The sequence below is a fragment of the Rhipicephalus microplus genome, chromosome 9, assembly GCF_043290135.1.
Source record: "Rhipicephalus microplus isolate Deutch F79 chromosome 9, USDA_Rmic, whole genome shotgun sequence".
Lineage (NCBI taxonomy): Eukaryota > Metazoa > Arthropoda > Arachnida > Ixodida > Ixodidae > Rhipicephalus > Rhipicephalus microplus.
Genome location: NC_134708.1, coordinates 94,233,006 through 94,258,259, shown reverse-complemented (window position 1 = coordinate 94,258,259; position 25,254 = coordinate 94,233,006). Strand labels below are relative to the sequence as shown.

At 46.3% G+C, this 25,254-nt stretch overlaps 1 protein-coding gene across 1 annotated transcript in view; it reads left to right on the top strand.

Annotated features, from left to right (window-relative positions):
• Window positions 1-25,254, top strand: part of LOC142771413 (uncharacterized) — a 49,040-nt gene that overhangs the window by 13,054 nt on the left and 10,732 nt on the right. Inside the window, exons 2-3 of the mRNA XM_075872894.1 lie at window positions 12,401-12,537; window positions 12,609-12,676. Of these exons, the coding sequence (XP_075729009.1) occupies window positions 12,401-12,537; window positions 12,609-12,676 (205 nt within the window). The remainder of the gene's footprint in view (window positions 1-12,400; window positions 12,538-12,608; window positions 12,677-25,254) is intronic.

Sequence of the window (25,254 nt, the reverse complement as noted above, 5' to 3'; positions counted from 1 at the left end):
GAGTTCCAGTCCTAATTTGTTTTTAACCCAGAGACCTTTATGCGGCCTCAGAATAATCTTGATGTTCTCTTTTGGTAGATCAGGTGGGCCGCGTCGCTTTCTCCATCGGAATCCCTGTGTGGCTTCATGTTTTTGTTTTTTGGTGGGCGGATCGCTTTTCCATTTCTCGTTCATGTTCACTGCCTTCTCCATCTGGGATTGCTGTTTTTAGATGCGGAGCATCTTATACTCGCGCCTTGTAGTGCGCCGTCCGCGCCGTCCGCGCCGTCCGCACCGCTTCTCGAACATTCGACAGCTGACGCGCGCGCATGCGCCGTCACGCCGTCGCCCACTCTTCCACCATCTGTGCATCCCTTCCTCCTCTACACACCGCGCGCGCTTCACTCCTCCACCATCTGTGCACCCTTCCTCCTCTACACAATGCGTTCGACATCTACAATTCTCCTGACTCTCCAGTGGACGCGCATGTGCCGTCGCGCTTCGAGAACATTCAACAGCTGACAGTGCATGCGCCGTCGTGCTGTATATATACTCAAGGTCGGCGCTCGCTCGCTCAGTTGCCGCTCGTCGGTTGGTTTGTACGGCGCGTCGACGTCCAAGGTCGCGGCGAAATGAATTCCAACGAATCCACAAACACAATGATAGACGTCCCTTCGACCAGCGCCGCCCTTTCGCATACGTGTGTACGTGTTCACTCATTTAACACCCCCTCCTACAACCACGTTAACCAATTTAGCCATCGACCCAAGTAAGTCGCAATTTAACACCCCATTTCACAACCACGTTAACCAATTTAGCCATCGACCCAAGTAAGTCGCACTTTAACACCCCGTTAACCAATTATATGGTCCGCATCCTCCTCAGTGTTGCCTCGAGGGAAGCTGCGGGCAATTTTTTTAATTGCTTTTCCTTTTGCTTGCGCGATAAAACTGTATGCCAGGCATCCTCAGTCCATCCATGGCGTTCCGAACAAGTCGCGTCGCCAGTCTCGTTTCCGAAAGTCGCGTCAAGAGACGCTGGTTCATCATCCTTTGCCTGCCGAGACGAGACGCCACTCGCGTTCGTGTCAGCGGGGAGTGATTCCGGTGCCCAAGAAGGACCGGGATAAGCTTCGTCAACTTCTATATGGCGAGAAAAGGCGGTCAGCGCCGGCCAGGAATGCTTGGCAGAATAAAGGAAAAGTGACCGCCACTCCTGCCAAGTTAGTCGGAGTGCTTAGGCTGGCACAGCTTTTCCGCAGGCATTTTGTCGTGTCACAAAACAGGTCAAGAAAGGAAGAAAAACATCGCTCACCTTCAATCCTTGTCCCGTGGCAGCAAAGCAAGTGTTCAAAGTTCACTGTCTGCTAGTCCGTGCTCCCACAAACACAAAACATCGTCGTGTTCCGCACGTCGGAGTGCCTTCTGGGACGCGCGACGCCGGCCGTGGTCATTAAGGTGAGTGTCACCACAAGGTAATCCAATCTGCCTGCGATAGTTTCTTCTCGTAAAGTTGATCCTGGCCGAAGCTTTGGGTACCCTCGGAGTCAAAAGAACTTCACGAAGCAGACTGTAAGATTGTTAGATTAGTTTGCGCGAAGTTTCTCTTAGAAAAGCTACGAGAAAGCGAAGTGCGGTGTGAGCATGTCTTCACAGCTTGGCGCCTCCTGGTGGTCCCCCCCCCCCCTGCCAAAGAGTTTTTTATATAAATAAAACCGGCTGCTCGCACTGCACAATCGTTCTCTGGCCACTCCATATATATAGACGCTGGGTCTTGATCTCCCAGGCTGGGCCAGTGGGAGACTTTTCTTGTGCGTTGTTTAACAATAAAAATTTTAGTGGTGGCCTAACTAGAAAAGCACTGCGGGTTTCAAGTGTTCAGTAGGAGTCTTCTGCATCTCATTGCTCATCAGCAGCGATTGGCATGTTCCAGTAGTAAACACCGGTTAATCACTGCATACTTTCCGCCTATCCAGGTATCTGTCCTGCGGAAACCGCGATGAGCAGCATTGTCTACGCCGCTGCCACTGCAAGCTTTGGCGCCTGCTGCTTCGCATCTACACATGAATTTTTTATCAAGAGATATTGTTATTTTTTGGCATTCATGCCAAGACAACGATGATTTTCGCGTCAAGAACATTACTAAAACCAGTCAGTTACGTTAGCTATGCGCGTGCGTTACATCACTCGAATGATTGTGTACAGCAAGGTAAAGAAACGTTCGCAATGATGACAGGACATTTCCGTAATGATAACATTATAAAAAATTCTTTGTGCAATTTCAAAACCTACAGGAACTAAATGTTGATATCACCTTAACACCATGGTGGAGCAAGCAGATAGATAGATAGATAAATAGATAGATAGATAGATAGATAATCAGATAGATGGATACATAGATAGATAGATAAATAGATAGATAGATAGATAAATAGATGGATAGATAGATAGATAGATACGTCTTTGCTTCGCCAACAAATGCTACGTAACAAAAAATTCGGCAGATCCTACATACCTTACGAATCGATGTTATGCCAAGCATGCGGATGCAAGGAGAACGTATTTAATTTTTTCTTGAGTGAGACGTAATGAAGTTGCGCTCAATACATGCACAAACTCACGCACACGCATGCGTTAAACAGAGACATATGTATTATATTAGCAGTTGTTTCCAGTTCAGTAACAATGCCAACAGCAAGATTGATATATTACGAACACGAAAGCGGTAAGCTGGTGCGAAGCGCTGGTGTTTACGATGTAGCTCATGAGATTGGTTGCCCTCAACACTGCTTTACGAATGAACCTCAGCTGATGGCGCCTATCTGCAATGAACGTGAACCGAACATGGCGCCTGTAGCATAGGAGTATATTATGTAATGTTGACAAAATTTGATAGCCAAAACTGAAACAAAAAGTGACGTATCACAAACATAAGGGTCCATTTGCAAAGTATTTCCGAAACTTGGCGTGTATTCGTGGTTGACAACTCGATTGCCACGCAGAATGCAACGGCTTGATTCCCGCTGCAACACTGACACTTATTCATTGTGTTCTTCCGGCCAACGCGGCCAAAACCAGCTTTTTCTTATCGCTGAAGCGCTGAAATTATTCGTGTCTGTTCTCGCTATTCCTAGAAAAATGTAAAATGCTTTTCATGTGTGGCACATATGCGCACACCAGTGGCTCATACCCGCCTTCTGGCATATGCCACTGTTTTTCGAAAAGTGTTTCACGACGTACGCGATGATACTGTGACGTTATTGATGTCATGACCAGCGTGTCCTATTCGTGAAACCAACTTACCCTCCTGTACTAATTTTGATGTATTCCAAGGTAAGTGGGGTGATCATGAGAGCACCATTACGTAGGAGGCTAGACAGAGAGATAAATATATAAATACGCAGAAAGACGCCAAAAGTGCTTCCAGTACGTGAAGCAATGCTTGTCAGTTAAATATTAGTATCTAACACAATGTTCTTTATTCCAGTTGTGGAAGCCTCCTTAGCAATACGTATTGCAGCTATACATAACTTGCGGAGGTTCATAAACTTTAAACACCTCGCTCACAACGTAGCGGCAATGTTAGGGTCCGCAAAACACACTAGGTTGTTCAGACTTGCAGCTGATTACTCAAGATTCTACCAAAAGGCGTCCAAAGGTGCTCAATGTGGACGTTTTAGCTCAAGCCGGTAAACTAACAAGTTTTCTCACAACGCTGTTCTGCTAACAGAGGCCGTATAGAGCTGCTTCCTTAGCAGGTTGGGTCTTATGCTAGAAATTCTGATTTTAGGACGCTACGCTCACCCAGGCTTTCATTTACAGCGAAAGCTGTAGATGACTACGACAACCCAAAAAGCGTTCGCCGTAGGTGTCACGAGCTGCCTCCAATAGCTGTGCAATCAGTTACGTCATTCTCAGCGTATCAGTTATGTCATTCTCAGCACGTGTGCTCCTGAAACCTTGTACATGGGTAGGCCGCGGGCAACTATAGAAGAACACTGACAGTAGAAAAGTGAAATAGCTTGACTTCGCAGGGCTGACGATGCATCCAGGGCACACATATCAGCCGAGAGTTGGCAGCAACTGCGTACTGATGTTCACCGAGCCTTCCAAACCGTGCTAAATCACGAACGGGAACGTAAGCCCCGGTGGCGGGCAGACCCTGCAAACCACGCAGCAGGTTAGCTCGCGATGTTAAACGCTTGAAATGACGCCGCTTGACAAGGCGCCTTGTGGCGTCAACGTGGTTAATTCCAGGAGTGCGTTCGTTGGGTTAAACGCCCACTTTCAGCAAGAGTGTCTCCAGTGGCGCATTAACTTATGCTAGTACACCTGTGAATGCCCGTTGTTCGAGGACAACAGTTGGGATTAACGCACTGCGAAACACATTTAGCTGTTCATTACACTCCTCCCTGACCAAGGTGATGCAAGGCACAATGTGCCGCAGGTGAAATGAACACTGTGGCAAACCGAAGCTAAATGTGTGTCTAAGCCCATTAAGAAGCACGAACATGTAGCCAATAATTGTGCAAGGCCTCAGTGCCACGTCAGGTTGAACCCTCTCCTAAAAACTGGGGCACACGATTCAGCTTTCGCTGGTTAACCACTTGTAATACGACATCCTTTCGCAGTGATTTTTGTATGTTTCGTCTAGGTATCACTCTTGTTCAACATAGGTTCCTGATAAAGCAGTTGGTAACCGGAACCGACGGAGCTGTTATGTGGATCAGAGTGGTTTGACGAGCATTACATGGAACAGCAGCTGTTTTAGGGCTGAAGCTCCTTAAAGCGGCACCAGTTCGTCCCTCGTATTACGTAACATGTCTTACGCTTTGACCTACAAGGGGGTGCCGGTGGGAGATTTCTCCTGTGCGTTGTTGAACAATAAAAAAATCACAGCGTTTGCGTTAACTAAAAGCCAAATTCTTCTGTCTCTCATTCCCCATTAGCAGCCATTGGCATGTTCCAGTAGGAAACGTTAGTAGAAGTAGAAGTGTAAGTGTTAGCTAAAAGCCGACTTCTGCTGTCTCCCATTCCCAGTAGCAGCCATTGTTTACCTCCGTGATTAAGGTTCAAAACGCCGTTGATTGATGAAAAAAACCAACGAAAGACGCCAGATGTTTTCTAAAAGCAAAACGAAAAGACGCCAGATGTTTCTAAAGCAAAACGAAAAGACGCCAGCTGCTTAACGAAAGACGCCAGGTGTTTTCTAAAGCAATGGTTTTATAATCAAAACCATATCGCGATACAGGTTTGCAGTTGACGATGCTCGTTGCCTTTGGTGTGTGCTCGTATGGATAAAGATGCCGAAAGTAGAATAAACTTTTTGTAAACACATATACCATGAACTCGAGGTGGTTAAAGGTGGGAAATAGACCCGAAGCGCAAGCCGTAAGAAAGTATGCATGTGCCGCCTCTCGTTTAGTCCTTAAAATCTCCGCTGGATGGCGGTGCTTCTATATGGGGAATATATGATGAAAAGATCTTGGAGCGTTCAATAGATGGATGAACGGACAAACAGACAGATGCATGGATGGACGCATGAACGGACGCAGGGGTGGATGCATGGAAGAACCCAGAGCAGACGCACGAACAGACGCACGCACGGACGGGCGGATGGACGCATGGACGGTCACACAGATGGACGCATGGACGGACGGAAGCAAGAACGAATGGACGGACGAATGCTTCACCCCACTCTCCATCATTCACTCCGTGGATATGCTGCCAAATTTTTTCCTTTTGTTTTTATTTACTTAAGTGGATCCCGATTTATGCTATCGGGCACAGCGATTTGTTCCAGTTATAAAGTGGCGTGCTTTTATGATTGTTCCACTTACGGCGGCAAAGGAACGCCGTATCTGCATTGCATGTTCCAGATAGCATGGAACCAGTTTATACAGCTTAAGTGCGTCAGGGAGATGGTGCGTCCCATGAATCTCTTCTTTGATTTCGAAATGTGCGACGGAAAAAAGCATGCTCAACGCGGGGCCAGCGCTCGTGAAATAACGACTGCAGACACTCCACGTCTCTCGGCAGTGGATCTTCATGCCAGCAGAAGAAAGCACGTCCATGCACCGGCACCAACACTTACTTCACTGTCGAGCGTTGCGGTGGTTACGGAGTTGACAAGTGCTGCGTAGGCTTACAAGAGGCTCACAAGAGACTTACAAGTGCGCCATTTTCATCGCTCGTGAACGTGCGTGCTTTTCCGAAGCTTTGTTTGTGTTTCCAGGTGGTCCTGGAGGCTCTGGGACCATCGTTAACACGTTTGATTTTGAAGCCTTGGACTATTGATTTTGCGGCCGCTTCCCAGAGGTGGGTGACGAGAATTTATACTGCTGATAAAGTGTACGGCGGAGGTAGTCCTTGCGCCATTTTTATCGTTTGCTCTGAGTTCTGATTTTGTTGTGTAGCTTGAATATTTATGCGACCACAACTTAATGAAGAGAGATTTGGCGAGCATGAACTAGCAAGATGAATACCTAAGCGTCTGTCAGCAGCACAGTTAGTATGTATGGTATGTGAATTCTGCCAACAAATCGTAGACGTGATGAAATTCTCGCAACAAAATGGCACAGTACCAGTTATATGTATTTACCTATATGCTTGGTTCACTGAGGTTTGTTGTGTAAAACACTAACTTTATGGGAATAGAGAGTTTTAGTACTGCGTACGCTGCGTACGTGGCAGCGTTGCGTACGAAAGGACGCCACGTTCTGCGTAGCGCGCATGCGCAGACCGCAACGCGCACGTATCACGTTACGTACGCAGCCGTCACGTACGCACGCATGAGATGCGTGCGTGCGTACGTATGAGCTGATCGCGCCGCTCTCGAACAAGTTCGCTACAGCGCGAGACTTTGTTTTGCAAAATGGTGGCGTCGAAGGTAAGCACCGACCTGCCCTGTGGCTTAAAATATGGCCATAATGTTGCTATATCACTTGGATTGGCTCACATTGGCTGTCAACAACACATGCTTTTATTTTGATCTACCAGATGACGCAACACGCTTCACGCTCGTTACTGTACGCGGGTACTACGGCTTTCTGAAAGCCAATTAGTGGCAAACGACGCCACGTAACGCAAGGCGCTTGCGTGATGCGTACGTAGCCCCATTCCGCAGTACTAAAACTCTCGAATATTAACGCTCGCTTGCTCGCATGGCCCGCGTGAGTGTGTTAGGACAATTCACGATGACCTTTCAAACGCGTTGTTTGGACGACTGGCTCACCTCGACAGCCTTTTCAGTTTACGACGAACTAGTTTACTGTTTGCGCCACGCGAAGTCGCCTTACGTTTCTGTATTTTAACGTCTGTGACAACAGGATGGTGTTCTAAGGGGTGTTTGGTGCGTTGTGGGGTATCTTTGTTGTGCGCAGCGCCATGTCGTGTAACGTATATTCTTCAGAAAACATTGGCACTAATTTATCTTATAAATACCTTTTCTATTGCGCCTCTTTTGATCACATTAAAAATTCTATGTCAAGTACTGAGAATTCTTACACGAACATGTGCTGCTTACATACTGTTAACGTAATAACGAACAAGCAGTGATGGTACCAACTAGAATTCTCCAATTTCCTTTCCAGACTGGCTTCGAGGTTGGCGACCCGCTTGTTATTGGATACCTCGATAATGGCCCACAGCGTGATCTTACAATAGAAAAAGGCTCTTAACTATCCGTTTTTCCACGCACGTCCAAAAAGTCCCAAATTGACTTTTCTTAGACAAGGGCAATAGCGTGGTTTCCATTTAGCTTTCTATTTCGAAAATATTGTATAGCGTTACATCGATTTGAGTGTGTGTGTGTGTGTGTGTGTTTGTGGGGGTATGGAATGCTTTAATTTGCATGTGTATTCAAACCTATCATATGGGTTCTGTTACGTCCCAGCTAATTGTAGCTGCAAAGACACCAGACTTCCACAAATGTAATTCAATTGTTTTAAACACTCTCTTAGAAGCTTGAATGAGTATGCGCATTTTAGAATCAAATTACATTATATGAGGTTAAGGTCACTCTCGCTTTGCTGTTTGAACACCTAATATTTGAAACGTTTTTTTTTTCATTGTCCATGGTATAGAATGCTGTCCAGATTTGCCAGATCTTTATGTCACCCATGCAAACAAGTCTTCTGGTGTGAAAAGACTGTGGCGAAGGCTCCTTAAACGGCTAAGTGAACCCCATAGCAACAGAGTTCTCGACTTAAGCTCCGGCAACATAACCAACTACTACTACAGTGAGCTCTACTGATCAGTTAGCTACGTAAGCAGTGACGTCTCACGATACTAATTCCGTAGTTTTGCTAAATATTTCAAAGGATAGAATCCAGGTGGCATCACTAATATTGCCACTGTACTATTGGTATCATCTTGATGAACAGCTTACGTCAAGCGACAATTTCTTTTTCTTGCACATGTTTTTCTGAGTTAACAATTGACACTTCGCACGTGTACCAGATTAATAACAGATCAAATATAATAATGCGTGTGAATACCGGTTGTATTAGTTACTTATTCTGGATCTTCAGTTTATTTCAAATGTATTGATATTGTTGGTCACAAGTTTTATTCTATTTCTAAGCACTATGGCTTGTTCTTTGTAGGTTATTTGGGATGGCCTTGTATTATATATATATAGTATACTCCTTTTTTCACGTAGCCATGTGCGAGAAAGAGTTCTGAGAAAGAAATTATTGAAAATATTTTTCTTCTTTTACCGCCCGCCGCCCGCCGAAATGGAAGGTGGCTTTTTGAGCATTATTGTTTTTCCGTGAGTAGAATTTTGCATTTAGATCATGCACACACAAAGCAATAAGAACAGAGGTAGCAGTTGTATCTTCACCCTTTCATTGTAGATTTTTGAGGTTTTATATAATCTATAGGAAAATGATGGTATGCCCCTAAATCAAATTACAAGCACGAACAGGCAAATGCAACTGCTGTAGCTTTACTATGGCCCTTTTCGCAATTTCGCAGGTATTGATTGGTGCTGTTTGGCCCAGTCAGACAGAACGGATGTTTCAAGATTCACCTAAATAGGCTAAATTACTATTTAAATTTCAATGAATAAATGAATGGGTAACTTTTTGGTTATCTCGACGCATGCTTGTATACCTACTATGCTTACCGTAACCGATATCTGGCATAACTAAGCCGACATGACATTCAAGTAGAACTCAACAATAAATTTCTCATATATTTTGTGGTATATCTGAACTAACAACTCAGTTGTTATTGTTCGATATGTTAAATATGTTAAAGTACAATATGTTACAATACAGTACAATATGTTACAGTACAATATGTTACAATATGTTAAATACAGTACAATATGTTAAAAGCAAGGGCAGGCATGTTTTGATGCAGCATAAATGCCGGCGTGTTCCACAATGACATACCTGCGCAGCAATTCTATAAAACATTTTTTTCAAAGTTATATTATGCTGACACATGACCCTCGATTCGTCTGTTCAGGTATGCACCAAATATATGAGAAAATTGAATGCTTACTTGCCTGATTTAAGTATCATATCTGTTTATTCATGCCAGAAATACGGGTGATGCTAATCATGCTGTGCATACATTTTCTAGGGTGCACCGATTCCCTAGGTACCAAATAAGTAGAACGCTGAAACGTACATAACCCAGTGACCAATGAGCGGAACACTGTTCTTCATACTCGAAGCGTTGTCTTGGACGCATCTCCACTTAGCTAAATGGAACTTTTTTGCAAAATTGTTCCGCTTACTAGCTGCAACCTATGTGAAACCAGAATTAGAGTGTACAAATGAAAAGCCAAGAAAAGTTCAGAAGGTTTCGTGAAAGAGCAGCGAAGTACTTCAAGATGAAGAGAAGCATGTTCCTACTGCGAAACCTGCGTCCACTGTCATGCCTTGTTATGGGCCCAGTATAGCACTAGGTACTGGGACGCTGGAGCAGCATGTTATGAGTGGCGCTTGGTACACAGCGCTAAACGACTTTACCTATACAACTGAAGCACCACCCAAGACAATACTAATGCGATTCGCTGACAGTATGCCCCTATGTTAGTTCGTCAAGGCGTACTAAATTACCGACCAAAAGTTGCATGTTCTTACGTACAAGTTAGAGAAGTACCGGCTAGTGCGCCCGGCAGCTTTCCGTGGGAGCCTGCGCTGCTGCAAGCTGACTCATCGATCGTCGTCGCTCCTTGTGCGGGCACTGCACACGAAAAAAAAAACAATCGATTAAGGTTCACGGATGTTGCAACTACATGTTACACTCGTTTTTATTGTTTACAATTATCAGTACACATAGCAAGAATCGCCGGTAACATGTACACCAATGTGGCCACCACGATAGGCCTAAGGCTCGCTGACGGGAACTGGGTGAAGCTGCTCTCGAAGCAGCTGGCTCAATTGCGATGCTTGAAATTTCAACATTTCTGCTTCGGAGTATTTTTAACTGTTACCTAAAGTAAGTACAAGAACAAGCATTAGCAGTCATTATTTCCGGTGTGGCAATATCTAACGACAGTTGCTTTTCTCGTCTCCACTAGGGACAGCTTGTAAAAAGCCGAGAGAGCTCCTTTACGTCTCATCAACTTTGCAGTGCAAACAATTTGCTATTTCTGGTTGGAGTGGAAAGTAGCTCTTCGTTTTTAAATACTGCAACAAGGAATGGTTAAAAATAAATCACTAATGCGAAATGGGTATAAGCAAAACGTGTGATCATGCAAAAAACGTGTAATTATTGATGCAACGCACGTGCACCACAAGAATAACGCTGGTATTGAAACTGCGTTAATTGTAAAGATAAAGCGTGCTAGTAAACAAAATCTTCAGCGCTAGCTGCTGTAAGTTATTAACGCATTTTTTTTCTCCTTACAAATAAAAACACTAAAGATGACAGTAATGCCGCATATGACAGGTCATGGCCATGATGTGTGATATGCGAAACAGCGAGGCAAGCTCAAGATTTGTTAGGGTAGCATCTATCCGTGCCTTCGAATCAAGCGTTTTATATTCAACAACACCAGGACATACCACGGCACAGGCTCCATAAACGTGAACGTGGCGCTGGTAGAAACAGTGCGTGCTCCAGTACGCACGAGCGCACTCCAGCGATAGTTGCAGCACTTCCAGCGCTTCAAGCACTTGCCAGCGTGCGCCAGCATCATAGCAGTTAAGCCAGTGCTTCTACCAGTTTGACCCAGCTTCTTCCCAGTGTGCCCAGTTAAGTACCAGTAAATACCAGTGTGTACGATTGTTTCCAGCGTGCACCAGTGCAAAAAACAAAAACGTACCGGCTTCATGCTGGGCTTCATGCTGTAGGGGTGGCTGCACCACCGAGGTATTCCTTACTTTTTGTTAACGTGACAAAGTGGTCCTGCCGCGGTGGTCTAGCGACTGAAGTATTCGGCTGCTGACCCGCAGGTCACTGGATTGAATTCAGGCTGCGGCGGCATTTTACATGGAGGCGAAAATGCTGTTGGTCGGTGTGCTCAGATTTGTGTGCGCCTTAAGAACCCCAAGTGGTTGGAATTTTCGTAACCCTCCACTATGGTGTCTCTCATAATCATATGGTTGATGTGGGACGTTAAAACCTACAAATCAATCATTGGTGTGATAAAGTGCGAAGGTGGACAAGAAAGCAGAAACAAAAATTACAAGATGTTACATGAATACTGTACACAAAGTTTTATTTTTTGTGCTTTAGAGGCATTATCTAAGGAAGGCTTAAGAGTGAACACAGAACAAAGCAACAGTGCAGTGTCGCCCACCAATCAGGTGATATTTTCCGGTGTTCTTTACATATATGCCGCGTTTCGCAACAGGTATCGCTCTTCTTGATTGTGGCGTAAATGCTTAATATTAACGCTTTAAGTGAGACCCCCGCGCACGCTGACAGTGGTTAGACCTAGCGATGCACAGTGAGACTAAACTGTTTACTACGTGATCTAATGAATGACGTTTACGAACAAGATGACTTCTATACTATCCTGTTTTGCTGCCAAATATTCACCGATATGTGACGTAATTTTAAAATCATGCCACAAAGGCAATGGGGTTATTACGTTATCACGTGGAATAATCCATTCATCAAACATGCGCTCATCCTAACACTTTAATGCGGCATCATTACGCGTGCACTGACACTCCGTGGAATGCAGTGACAGTGAGCCGAGTTCACCCTAAGAGCAGACGGCACTGAACCTTGATTTACGGCGCCACTTTGTATGGTATCAAGCCGTAAATGCCAGCATGCTCTAAGACATAGTAAAAGTTTGAGTGAAAATGCAGGAAGCACACTCTTGGAGAACAAAAGGTAAAAAAAGTTTTGCACCTGATGCCTGAAGCAAAGGCAGCCTTGAATGCAAGCTAATACGATTTAACACTTTCACTGCTTATGTTTAAAGGCTGACATTGTGGTCATTTCAGTTCGTCAACACGTCTGATCGAATATGGTCGTACAAAACAACTAACAGAGGATTTGTCAAATGCGAGGTCACTGAGCTTAAGGAAATATATGAGTTGTCAATTATTTTCGAAAAATCGTTGTACATTAGCCAAAGAAGGTAAGTCCTTGTTTTTTTGGAATTGAGCGTCGTGTGACCTAAGCAACTGCTTTTTTTGTTTTCATTCACAGGCGTGATGTTAAATTGCATGGAATATTTGATAAACGTCACATGCGACGTATGACTGTCATGGAAAAAGGTATGATTAGGTATGCAATCATTGACAGCAAACGTATTTCTGCCACACTGAGTTCACTAACCCTGCGACGTTATTCGCTAAGTAGCCCATCTGCTCATCACCTGATGGACCCATGTCGCCGTGGCTGCCGCATAATCCGAGCGATCCCTAACAATAAGACTCCACGCTACAAATTTGCCAGGCATGCCTGTGGGGCATGGCATTTCGCAAGTAAACCTTGCTGAACTATTAGCCTCCTGCTTCACGCTTGCAGCTCCCGCTACCCAAGGTTCAAGTATTTCACGTGCCATGAGCTACACTGCAACCCCCTCCCTTCTTCGATCGAATGTCGCTTGCCCTGCAACATTCGCTTGCTCTGCGAGAAGATTTCGACTCTCTGCGAGCTCGAACGTATTCTCCTGCCAAAGTGAAAAAGCCGCTCACTTGGGCTGAATGGAATAACCCATCAGCTCTTGCGAAATATGGACATATCTAAGCTCCCCATCCTCCTGGAGGCTTATAACCAGGTGTTCGTTAGCGGATCCTTTCCTGACTACTGGAGCGCAAGAACTGTAATCCCCGTCCTCAAGCGAGGCACGTTACCACGTGTGATCAAACCATATCAACTCATTTCCCCCACCTTCTTTGAGGGCAAACTAATAAAGCGAATGGTTCCTAATCAAGTGCACTGAGTTGCGGTTGCGCGCAGTCTTTTTCTTTGAGTAGTGTGGTTTCTGATGAGGTGGTGCTAAGGCTGATCGCATTACAGCTGTCATGCGCACAATTTAACAGGCTCTTCGTGACAACGACATTGTAATCTTCTGGCTTTCCAGTCTGCGTCTGAGTCACTTTCCGACGCCTCCATCTCCAGTGCAGTGCGTCGAGGGCACACTTCTCGACTATACTCGAGCCGTACTTGCCAATCCGACGTTCGCCGTGTTCACTGGAGGCGCAACCAGTTCAACACGTCCCGTCCACACTGTCGGGCCACAGGGGAGTAGTCTCAGCCTATTTATTTTCAACTTAAAGCTTGCGCCACTTGCGAAGTGCCTCACTGAAACAAAGATTGACCCAATCGTGTGTTTTACTCGGACGACATTGCCCTTCACGTGACCGGCCCTTCGCGGTGGTGCTTTGAAGTTCACGGGTGCATGCACAAGGCTTCGTTGTGCGTGGCGAACCTAATTATTGATATAGGCCTCAGAGTTTCTACAACTAAAATGGAGGCCCTTGTAGTTCACCCTCGTGCTGCCGCCCGCAGCCAACCCCAGAACTTCAGCTTGATGGTACGGACGTCTCTTGGCAAACAAATGCGTGGCACCTTAAGCTAACCATAGACAATCGTCATGAATTGTTTGCCGTGATGTGGTGCATTAGATAGAATGCTTGCCGTGTTGAGCTTTGTGTCCATGGACTCTTTGCGCAGCAATTGAGGCCCTTTCGCCTTCTGGGGCACCATATAGAAGACAATGGCCCCTTCATTGGTGTATTACGCACGACCCCTCTGCCCACTTCAGGCCCCACAGTGGCCAGCAATCGACCGGGACCATTGCCAAGTGATCTTAATATGCCAAGACATACTTCGTCATATTCGTGAGGTCGAAACTTTCGAAGAAACTGGCGCACTGCCTGCGTTGCTTGAAACTGATCTGCGCGCACTGCGTCATATGCAATCATGGCCCTGGCTCCCGTCCTCTACTCGCCTGACTTCGTGCTGTCGCAAACACGCAAGGCGGTCGAATTGTCTATATTTATGTCAGCCTTGTCGACGACCTTTCCCTGTGAACGCACTGTCTCTTCCAATACCGGCCAGCGCCCCTCTTCCAGCAATTGATTCTACAGCATACGGATCAGATAAGCGCCGGAAATATGTGGATTCTTGAATATAGTTGTAACAAGCATTATATACGCACAAACAAGACATCACATTTAGTCGTGGGACCAGAGGCTTACGTTATACACGCTTTATAATTTAGTTTTCATACATAGTTTTCCTGCACGCAGTAGTTGTCTAGCCGGGCGAGGCAAGAACGTGTCCCAGAGTGATGTTGATTATAAATGAATGCTATGAGGGAGGCCAAAGCTTGAGCCCAGATCACTACCATGTGGTGTGTCAAAGCGTTGACATAATTTCCTTTTGCTTATTGAAGATGTACAAAATTCAACAGGAAGTTGGCAACGACACGTTTCAAAAGCTAGTCCCGGAGACTAAAGTGTGGTTGCATTACTTAACTTTACTGCTTCCAAATTCCGACAATGTGTTGTCGGCTTGCACAACTATGAGAAAAAAAGTGTAAGACATAAAAGGAGCGTTAGTAAAGCGTCTGTGGTGGGAGCTACATTTTAGTGCGTTAGAAGCATGCATTTGCGTCCGCAGGTAACAAAAAAACATTCTTCTTGAAGCTACATGCTGCTGTCTTGCTAGTTAGACATGATTGTCTCACATCGCATAACTTTTTCCGTAGGGCGATCACTACTTTTTCTGTCGGAGAATAGAAAAGAATACAGCAGGTGTTTCTTCACTGCAGAGACGAGGTGTTTCGGGTTCTCTTGCAAAAGACATAAAAAAGTTCCTGCAGAACGCGCAGGCCATATAGTTTCTGGTAATTGAAATTGAGGATGTATTTTCGTATGAAATTACCAATATATTTATTCTGTACAGTGTTCAGAGTTAGTGCATCACTGTACGGCATGCTGACGTCTATGCTCGACGAGCTGTATAGCACTTTCGAGAGTGCGTTCTTTTTGTTATACAAATGAGAAAATGCAAAAGGATATGTCGGTTAGGTACCTCTCATGAAATGTTTCCTGTGCATGCAATTTCTGTAGAAAATGTTTACATGCCCAACACCGTACGAAGAAATTTACTAACGAATCCAGAGAACCGTCATGTCCTGGGGGCTACAGCGCAGGCAGCTAGCGCGTGGGGACAGTTAAGTCTAATTTAATCGCCGCATCGCAGGCTCTCTACACAGCCGAAACTTGATGCTCATATTTGGAGCTCTTGGGGGCCGAGCTCCATTTCTGCTCTGTCCGCTCCTTATCTCCGCGTAACGAAGGGCATCGCCAAAGCGTGCCCTCTGAATCCCACGTTACCCCGCAGCCAGGGCACTGCAAGCTGTAGTCACCTAGGAAGAGACAGTGCATCAGAAGCGAGATTCTGGTAAAAATTAGTTCGTAGCACCCTAAGAGTCATCGCCTGTGGTCTTGCGAGCTCTTTGTGCGGTGCTAGAAGTAGCCTTCTTTCCAGATACAAGGGCTCTGTGAATTCGATAGATACTCGCCGAATACTGTTGAAGAACAGAACTGCTATAAAAGTAAAAAAAAAAAGATTGTTGTGCCGTGAGTAGTGAGCTGGGCAAATGTTGTCGGAGACCGAGTGGTATTGGGTTTGGCTTCCATGGACGGAACTGATTTTCCTTTTCTGAAAATTTGCATTGATTCAAAATTAGTTCACTGACAAAAATACGTTACCGACGTCTTGGTGGACCCCAGCATGAAGGATTTCCTACATAATATAGAACCGACAGGGAAAGTACACAACTTTAGCCGAAGTTCACCATTTCTAAAGAAAGAATCATTCGTCACAAGTGTGCATTGGCGTATTACAACAAATGTAGTTAGCGCGAATTTTAGAGTACATCATCTGCTTTTCTCGGATACGTTCTTAGTAAGATAATCAAAAATAGCAGTGGCATATGTGCTATATCAACTTTGTTATGGAAGCATTGTGGGAAATAAGGTGCCCGTGCCACATTATTTCTTCAGAGGCAAGCACTGCGAAGCTCAGATAGGTGGTTATGTAAAATGTGTATTGGGCGCACGACGCACACTTACAACGCATGTAGAACACTGAGAATCCCAGAGTGTGTAGTACGACGAAATATCGACGTTGAGGTTTGAATGCTGCAACTCGTGTTACTCAAATTTCCGGCCACTATGTTCTGTCGTTTGGGCATTTGCAAAGTTCATCGGTGGGCTTTCCGGTGTAGCCTACAAAAGCTAGAGAACACAAGTGGTGGAGTCATGTCTGAGAATTTCAATGTTCAGAACAAATAAATAAATAGCTTAATAAAGAGCAATAAAGAGCTTGGTTTCTCGAAATTCTGGGATCAATCTCACAATCTTTTGTTGTGATTGGACAATGAGTGTTTTCCGAGAGCAAAAATAGTAGATAGGTGCATATGAGTAACAAAAAAGACTTCAGTCCTAGTTACAACCAAGCTTGTGTCTATCACATTACCACTTCTACATGAAACTGCATTGTAAAAATTCGCTACAACATTTTCATGCATTCGGGGTCTCTCTTCAACGCATGTAATACTAGGTAGCAAAATTGTTGAACCAAACCACATGTCAACACGTGTGAACTGCCTAAGAAGTACTTCGAAGCTGCCAACCTGCCAAGATGAAGTGTATAGTTGTGCAGGTGGACGTGGGTCCTTGCGGACATGTATTGCGAAGTTTACGATTTGGTGAACCGAAACGTCATAGCTAGCCGAACACCTCGCAACTGCCCAACTGCAAGTGATGTAGATACCTGAAGATACTTTGAAACAACCAACGTCAAAGGTACAAACAATTATTTCCTTGTTGCGTGGTTGATACATGCAATGAGAACCGTCGTGAGATTCACATTAAGAAGGCGATCCACACGGGGCCCTGTTGTGTTATGTTTATACTCGTGGACTTGAATCTCAGGAGTCCTCGAACTATTTGAGAGACTTTCGGTGTCACCAAAATTGGTGTGCACTTTACTGTGTTGAATCTGAATATTCAACAAACAGCGCTAGAGTGAAAGCATACGCAAAAAATTGGCAAATTCTATGTACAGTGGGAAGCGCGAATGAAGAACGTTGATATTGTCACAATGCCAAAACAGCGACAGTTGAATACAGGACAACTCACTTTAATTGTACCAGAACACTGGATCGGATGAGAACCCGATCTTTCTCTCTCACTGCGCGTGTTCTTCGTCGTTCTCTTGGTGCTGCATATTCAATGCGGCATTTGCCCCTTTCCAGAGAGCAGCATCCCGATGTTCTTCGACAAAAGCAGTTGATGAGTCCGAACAGTGGGGCTTCATTCGCACAACGTGCACGATTTCTGGTTTTTGCTGGCGGGTTGTCGAGGGGCTGTCAGGAACGAACACATAATTAACGTCACTCAGGCGTTGTAAAACTGTGTAAAAGCCAAAATACCTCTTCAACAATTTTTCAGACAATTCCCGGCGGCGAACAGGACTCCATACACAGACTTTCTCGCCGGGCTGATAGACGACATGTCGGTGGTGCAGATCATAACGTCGTGCGCCGTAATTTTTTTTGACCGTTCGAATGCGTGCAAGCTGCCTCGCTTCTACTGCTCGTTGTGTTAAAGATACAGCGTCCAAATTGACGTTATTGCAGTCGAAGAGTAGCATGGGGTCAAGCATCGTCGTCACACTTCACGGCCAAGAAGGAGACTGAACGGAGTTCTTCGTGTAGTTTCTTGTTGCCCTGTATTATAGGCGAACGTTATGTACGGTAGAATGTCGTCCCAGTTCTTGTGATCCACGTCATTGTACATACTCAACATGTCGGCAATAGTCATGTTGAGGCATTCTGTCAAGCCATTCGTTTGCGGATTATAGGAAGTGGTTTTCCGATGGGCTGTTCTACTGAGCTCAAGCATTTTTTTCAGGAGCACGGCCGTGAAAGTGATACCTCGATCTGTTATTATGATTGTCGGAGCACCGTGCCTCAGGACGATATTTTCTATGAAGAATCGTGCGGTTTCAACAGGGGTGCCACTTGACAAAGCCTTTGTTTCTACGTACCGCGTATGATAATCAGTGGGGACTATTTCCCACTTGTTGCCAGCATGGGAACTTGGATATGGTCTGAAAAGATTCATTTCAATTTGGGCAAAAAGATACCAAGGGCATTTGAATTGGTTTTAATAGTCCAGCTGGTTTTGATCGTGGCGATTTTCGTCGCTGTCAATCGAGACACGTGCACACAAAATTTTTATAGTAGCTGGAAATCTTGGCCAGTAGTATTTCTGTTGGATTCTGGCCAATGTGCGTAAGTATCCGAGATGACTAGAAGTTGGCTCATCGTGGCTAGCACTGAATATCTCCTCACGGATTGACGTTCGAACGACAAGTAGGTGGGTGCTTCCTCAGGGAGAAAAGTTTTCCTTATAGAGAACACCACTACAAAAGCAGAATGATGGCAGGCTTCTTGCAAATCTGGTAAAGACGGTTGTTATCCGGCCGTTCCGAAATTCAATAAGGAAAAGCAAGTCGCTGTCTTCCTACTGCTAGCACAAAATCATAGTGGTGTCGACGACTCCTACAAACGCCACGTTGTCCTCTTCTGTGTCATCGTCACGCTTTATCGGTGACCATGATAAGCAATCAGTCTCAGCGTGCTACTGTCCGGACTTATACGCGATCGTCATATCCAACTCTTGAAGGCGTAAGCTCCACCGTGCGAGCCGACCAGACGGGTCTTTCAAGTTGGTCAGCCAGCAGAGGGAATGATAGTCGCTGACTACGTGGAAGGAACGACTGTAGAGGTACGGACGAAACTTCATAACCGCCCATACGACAGTAAGACACTCTTTTTCCGTTGTGGAGTAGTTGGACTCGGCGCGGGATAGCATCTATTAGCATATGCGATCACATGCTCGGCTGAGTCTTGCCAGTGGACGAGTACAGCACCTAACCCCACGTTGCTGGCTTATGTGCGGACCATAGTAGGGGCATCCTCATCAAAGTGAGCGAGTACAAGCATTGTCGGAGATCGTCAAATGCCGCTTGTTGATCGTCGGCCCATGTGAACGAAACGTGTTCTCTTAAGAGTCGTGTTAACGGCGAGGCTAAGGGTGATAAATTGTCATTAAACTTTCGGTAGTATGCGCATGCGCCAAAGAAACGCCTGACTGCTTTCTAATCTGTTGGCACCGGAAATTTTTTGACAGCCGCAATCTTATGGGCATGAGATCGAACACCTTCATGGCTCACCACATGACCTGAAAATTGGAGCTCATTGAAACCGAAATGACACTTCTCCGGTGTCAGTGTCAGGCTGGCAGACCTTAATGCCTTGAATACCGATAGCCGCCTGCTCCGGTATTCCTTGAATGTTTTTTTGAAAAAAACAATGACATCGTCCAGATAGACCAGACATGTCGGCCACTTAAGGCCTGACAGAACGGTATCTATTAGTTTCTGAAATGTTGCGGGGGCTGAGCACAATCTGAAGGGCAAGAAGTTAAATTCATAAAGCCCGTCAGGCGTTACGAAAACCGCTTTTTTCTCTATCTCGCTCGTCGACCTCAATTTGCCAATACCCACATTTTAAGTCCATGGACGAGAAGTAGCGTGCGTACCTCAGCCTTTCGAGTGAATCATCGACTCGCGGTAATGGGTATACGTCTTTCTTTGTCATATGGTTCAGCTTGCGGTAGTCGACGCAAAATCGCAAGCTTACGTCTTTCTTTTTTAACCAGCACTACCGGCAATGTCCAAGGGCTTCTTGACGTCTGGATGACGTCATCATAGAGCATTTTATTTACTTGGTTCTGGAATGCTTCACGCTCTTTTGGCGCTACGCAGTATGGGTTCTGTCGTATTGGCCTTGCTGTCTCCTTTATTATTGTTCGGTGCTTCGTCAGTAGCGTTTCACTGACCCTCGAGGTCAATGAAAAACAGTCTTTGAACTGGCGAAGAAAATCTACTAGGCGCTGCCTCTGCGCTGGTGATAAATCACTGCTTACGTCAAAAGGTGGTGGGGCGGACACCATCTTCCGCCGAATCATTGAAAGTTTGGGTCTCTTCGCTAGGCAGTATTGGGGGAATTTCGGCACTTCGGCGATTCGCAACCTTCCCCCCTGAGGTCGCCGCTTTTAGTTTCCCCGGCCTGGACTGGGATTTCTCCCTCTTGGCATGCCAGTGGTGCTCCGTCTAGAAGATGGAGAATAACACTCAAGAGAAGGTGAGCGCGACCGAAACGCTGGAGGAACATTCCGCGGGGTCATGACACTCGTGTCGACGTCAGGCGTTCGTTGAAATGGCACCGAGAAATGGTGGAAGGAAACCCTTGGTACCCTGTGGCGCGATACGGGCAATACCGAACAATGTGGCCTGCTTCTTCGCAATGAAAGCACAGGGGCCTATGGTCAGGGGTATGCCAGATGTCAGTTTTGCGAAGTGGTGGCCGCTTCGGTGTCGAAGTTTCTCTGTAGTACCAAGGGACTGTCGGTGGTTAATGCTGGTGGCACTGATGTGGTGTCGGCACATTCGCTGACTGTCGGTGGACTATGTCTGCATAGCTTGCCCTGGGGGTGCTTGTGTTTGGCTCAGGAAGCGAGAGCGTTTGCCTGATCTGCTGGCACACAACTTCTGTTACTGGGGCGATTGCGCAGTCATTCGGTTTGGCGACGAGTTTCTTGACCTCTTCTTGTACGACTTCTCGTATGAGTTGGCGCAAAGAACCTACGTCGGGTGTCGTCGCTGTGGTCATGGCTGCAGCGCTCATCGGTGCATTGTGCGAATTCTCCAAAGAAGCGTCCTCCATCGAACGCACCCTGCATTGCAGGGCGCGTTCGATGGAGGACGCTTCTTTGGAGACTTCATCAACACTTAGGCGGGTTTCGTACGACACCAGTGAACAGCTGCTCCTTAAGGCCCCGCATGAGGTGGCTAACCTTTTTGGCTTCGGTCCTGTTGGGATCTGCGCGACGAAACAGCCGCGCCATGTCCTCAACAAACATGGTAAGGGATTCAATTGGTTTCTAAATCCGTCACTCAAGGAGGCACTGTGTGATTTCTCGTCTTTCGGTGCTTGCGAAAGTATCGAGCAACTTCTGCCGGAACTCCTCCCAAGAAGACCACATGCGATTCATAAACCATGTTCTGGCTCCGTCTTGAAGCAAAAAATACACGTAGTCCGATTTCTGTGTGGTGTTGTACCCATTATCATTCTCTGTGAGCTCGAATTCCTCGATCCAGTCATGTGTGTCCTCATAAGCGTTTCCATGGGAGTCAACCGGAAGTCGAGAGTTCAAAACAGTCACCTGTGTCGTGCTTGGGTTGGACAAGCTGGGGCTAGTGCTTCCAGGTGCCGTCATGCTTTCTGGCATGGTCACGCTTTCCGGCAATGAACCGAACTCCACGCAGAGCTCTAACATGCGGTGGCTGCTGTGGTGAACGAGGGTGTCGATGCCCGGAAGTCTTTCTGGACTAGGTAGGAGGCTGTTGTCAGGCGTCCCGAACATGCACTCCGCACCCCCACCAGTGTTACAATGCCGGAACAGCAGCAGTTGAATACTGGAAACTCACTTTAATTGTACCAGAGCACTGGCAATCTGATCGGATAAGAACCTCGTCTTTCTGTCTTGCTGCGCGTGCTCTTCGTTGTTCTCTTGGTGCTGCATATTCAATACGGCAATATGTCACTTTAAATTGAATGCAACATTAAAAGGTGGACGTAAATTATGCGGTACATGTCTTTCATGTCATGACTATTAATTTGTGCCTTGTATTTTGTTAATTTTCCTATTACATCACGTAATAGCAAATTTATACATGTAAAGCTAACAAAAAACCGCTAGTGAGGTAAGAGTGTAGCATGTAGTCATCTTTCACATGACCCGCATCTCATGATTATCATGTTTGGACGTGTCGTTTACTTCCGTCGTTCGTTTGAGTCCTGTAATACCAAATTCGTCTCGCAGGCCTCGCAGGCCTACCGCCTCGCAGGCCTACTGGACGGCCCAGAGTCAGTCACCAAGGCTGGGGCTGCACAGGGCAGCGGTAAACTGCGGTGGAAGGGTTCGGGATTTAGCACCTTGCGGATTTATGGCGCTGTTCCAGAGCATGTGATTTAATGTGGAAACCTCAACGTGGCATATCTTGCATATATTCGTCGTAGATATATTGGGGTATAGTCTCTTAAACAGCGATGGGTTGGGATACGTGTGCGTCTGCAGCTGTCGTAGAGACACCACCTCCATCCTGTTCAACTTCTGGCTGGGTGAAGGAAATGTTCGGCGGGCCAGGTAGAAAGCCTTGGTAATTTCGTCCTAGGTCGCCAAACGGTTTGTGGTGTTTCCCCATAGAGTGTTTCCCCAGCCGGCACGGTTCTCAAGCTCGCGCTCCTTGGCGTGTGCCGTCTCGTTTAGGTTGCGGGGCGTCTTCGATACCTCCCCCCGTAAACCAGGAACCAGAGGAGTCTGGTTTGAAGCTCTGCCTCTTGATGAAATTTTCTATTGCGCAGGACTTTGGCCGCTCGTTGCGAGATACATCTTTTGGCGAAGACTCCTACCGCTTCTGTCGAGTCACAGAGAACAGTAGTGCATGACGGATCCGTGAGCGCGAACGCCACCGCTACTTCCTCCGCTTCGTGTGCGTGGTTGCATGGAATATTTGCCGACATTCTCGTTTCGCCTTTCCAATCGACCACCATGACTGCGAATCCCGAGCGGTCTGCGTATTGAGTGGCGTCACTGAACCGCGTTCTCATTTCGTCGGTGTAATTGCACAGGAGAGCTCTTGTCCTGACTTTGTTCTGCCCAGGTTGTGTTCCGGATGAGCATTGCGTGGAATTGACTCAACCCTTATCGCTTATCAGATCGCGTCTGGCAGAGCGATTTTCTGGCTTTGTTCGGTGTATTAACTAATGCCGAGACTTTCCATGATCTGGCAACCCGCTGTCTTGCCCGAAAGTCGTTCCAGTGGTGAAGTGTGCTGCGCCTCGGCTATTTTGCGTAACGTGTTGTGAAGTCCAAGTTGAAGCAGCAGGTGAGCACTGGTGGATTCGGGTAGACCCAGTGCCACCTTGTACACTCTGTAGATAAGGACGTTGATCTTGGCTTCTTCTGCCTTGTATCAGTTGTGAAATGCCGCAACGTACGCAATATGACACATGACGAAAGAGTGTATAAGTCGTATGGGACTATCCTCTCTCATTCCGCTTCTTCTGCTAGTGACCCTCTTGAGAACTCTCATTGCGTTAGTAGACTTGTGCTTTAGTTTGGTGATCATTTCGCCGTTAGCTCCACTTGCCTCGATTATCATGCCGAGGACCCTTATTCTTTTTACTATCTGGATCGTTGCTCCGTTACTTATGCGTAGCCTGATTTATACGTATTCTCGTTTGGTCCTCGCCGCCATTTCTCTATGCTCGAATGGCCTACCCCTGTACGTGGGGTGGTGAAGCAGGAGTTTGGACTTTTTTGGTGAGCATAGTAGTCTTGTTTCCTCGAGATATTCCTCTACTCTGTCGATTGCTAGTTGTAACGCCGTTTCAATGTGGCCATCGCTGCCTCAGTGCACCCAGATAGTAATGTCATCGGCGTAGAATGAGTGCCGGACGTCTTCAATTGCTTGCAGCTTTTCAGCGAGCCCAATCATGGCTAGGTGAAGAGTGTAGACGAGATTACAAATCCTTGCGGGGTGCCAGTGCTTCCCAACATTTGCTCATCTAGTTGAAGGTTTCCTGCCGCCAGAACGGCTCGCCTGTCTATCAAGAAATCTTTTACGTAGTACTTACGCACGTAAACCAAAGTTTTGTCGAGATATTTCGTGCAGTATCGCCGAGTGCTCGATTTTATCAAACGCGCTCTTGAAGTGGAGGCTAGGAATTGCTCTGGTTCCTTTCGAGTTGCCATCGAGTACGTGGTGTTTCAACTGCAGCATGGCATCTTGTGTGGATACCTCTGAGTGGAATCGGATGATCGATGATAGATATGCCCCTTTTCGCTCTGGATAGGCTTGCCAGTGGTTAAGTAGAGCGTGTTGTATAGCCTTGCCTACACACGACGTCAGCGAGATAAGGCGAAGAGTGTCGAGGCTCGGCGCTTAACTTGGTTTTGAGATAAGGAAAATTATCGCAGTTTTCCACTGTTCCGCAAGCAACGACGCTGCCAGCCGTCGTTTATGTATTCCGTCAACCGCTGCACGGATCGGTCGTCGACATTTTTCAGAGCACGATTTGACACCCTATCTAGACCTGGCGCCGATCTGCTGTCGAGACTGTGCAGCGCCATCCTGATCTCTTATACGCTGAATTCCTTATCCAGTTCTTCGTTCGCGTCCCCCTCGTACGGGCGGTGCAGCACAGATGAAGTGTGTGGTAGGTACTTCGCCCGTAATCTGGCAGCCACTAAATGTTTACCATGTTTTTTGATCTCCTTGTGTAACAGACGGGCAAGGCAGTTACTCTGGTGTGACTTGGTCTTCGTTTTGTCCAGGAGGTACTTGAGCAGGTGCCACCCTTTGTCATTGTGTAGTTGCCCGTCCACTGAATTACACAACTCGTTTTATTGCTGGTGGTTCAGAATGCGGCAGTGTTCCTCGATGTTGTATTTCATCTCCGCTATTTTCTTTCTGAGTCTTCAATTAAGCCTCTGTCCCTTCCATCTTGCTGAGATAGAGTTTTCCGCCTAAATGAGATGCACCAGGTGGCTGTCCATCTAGGCCGCTTCAATCGACGTTTCAATAGTCTTGGTTGAAGCTTGGTGTCCACTACCAGTGAGCGGGCCCACGCTTCAATCACCTTGATTTTATCTTCTGTAGATGCTTCTTGCCCTCGTTTCTTTATGAAATTTTC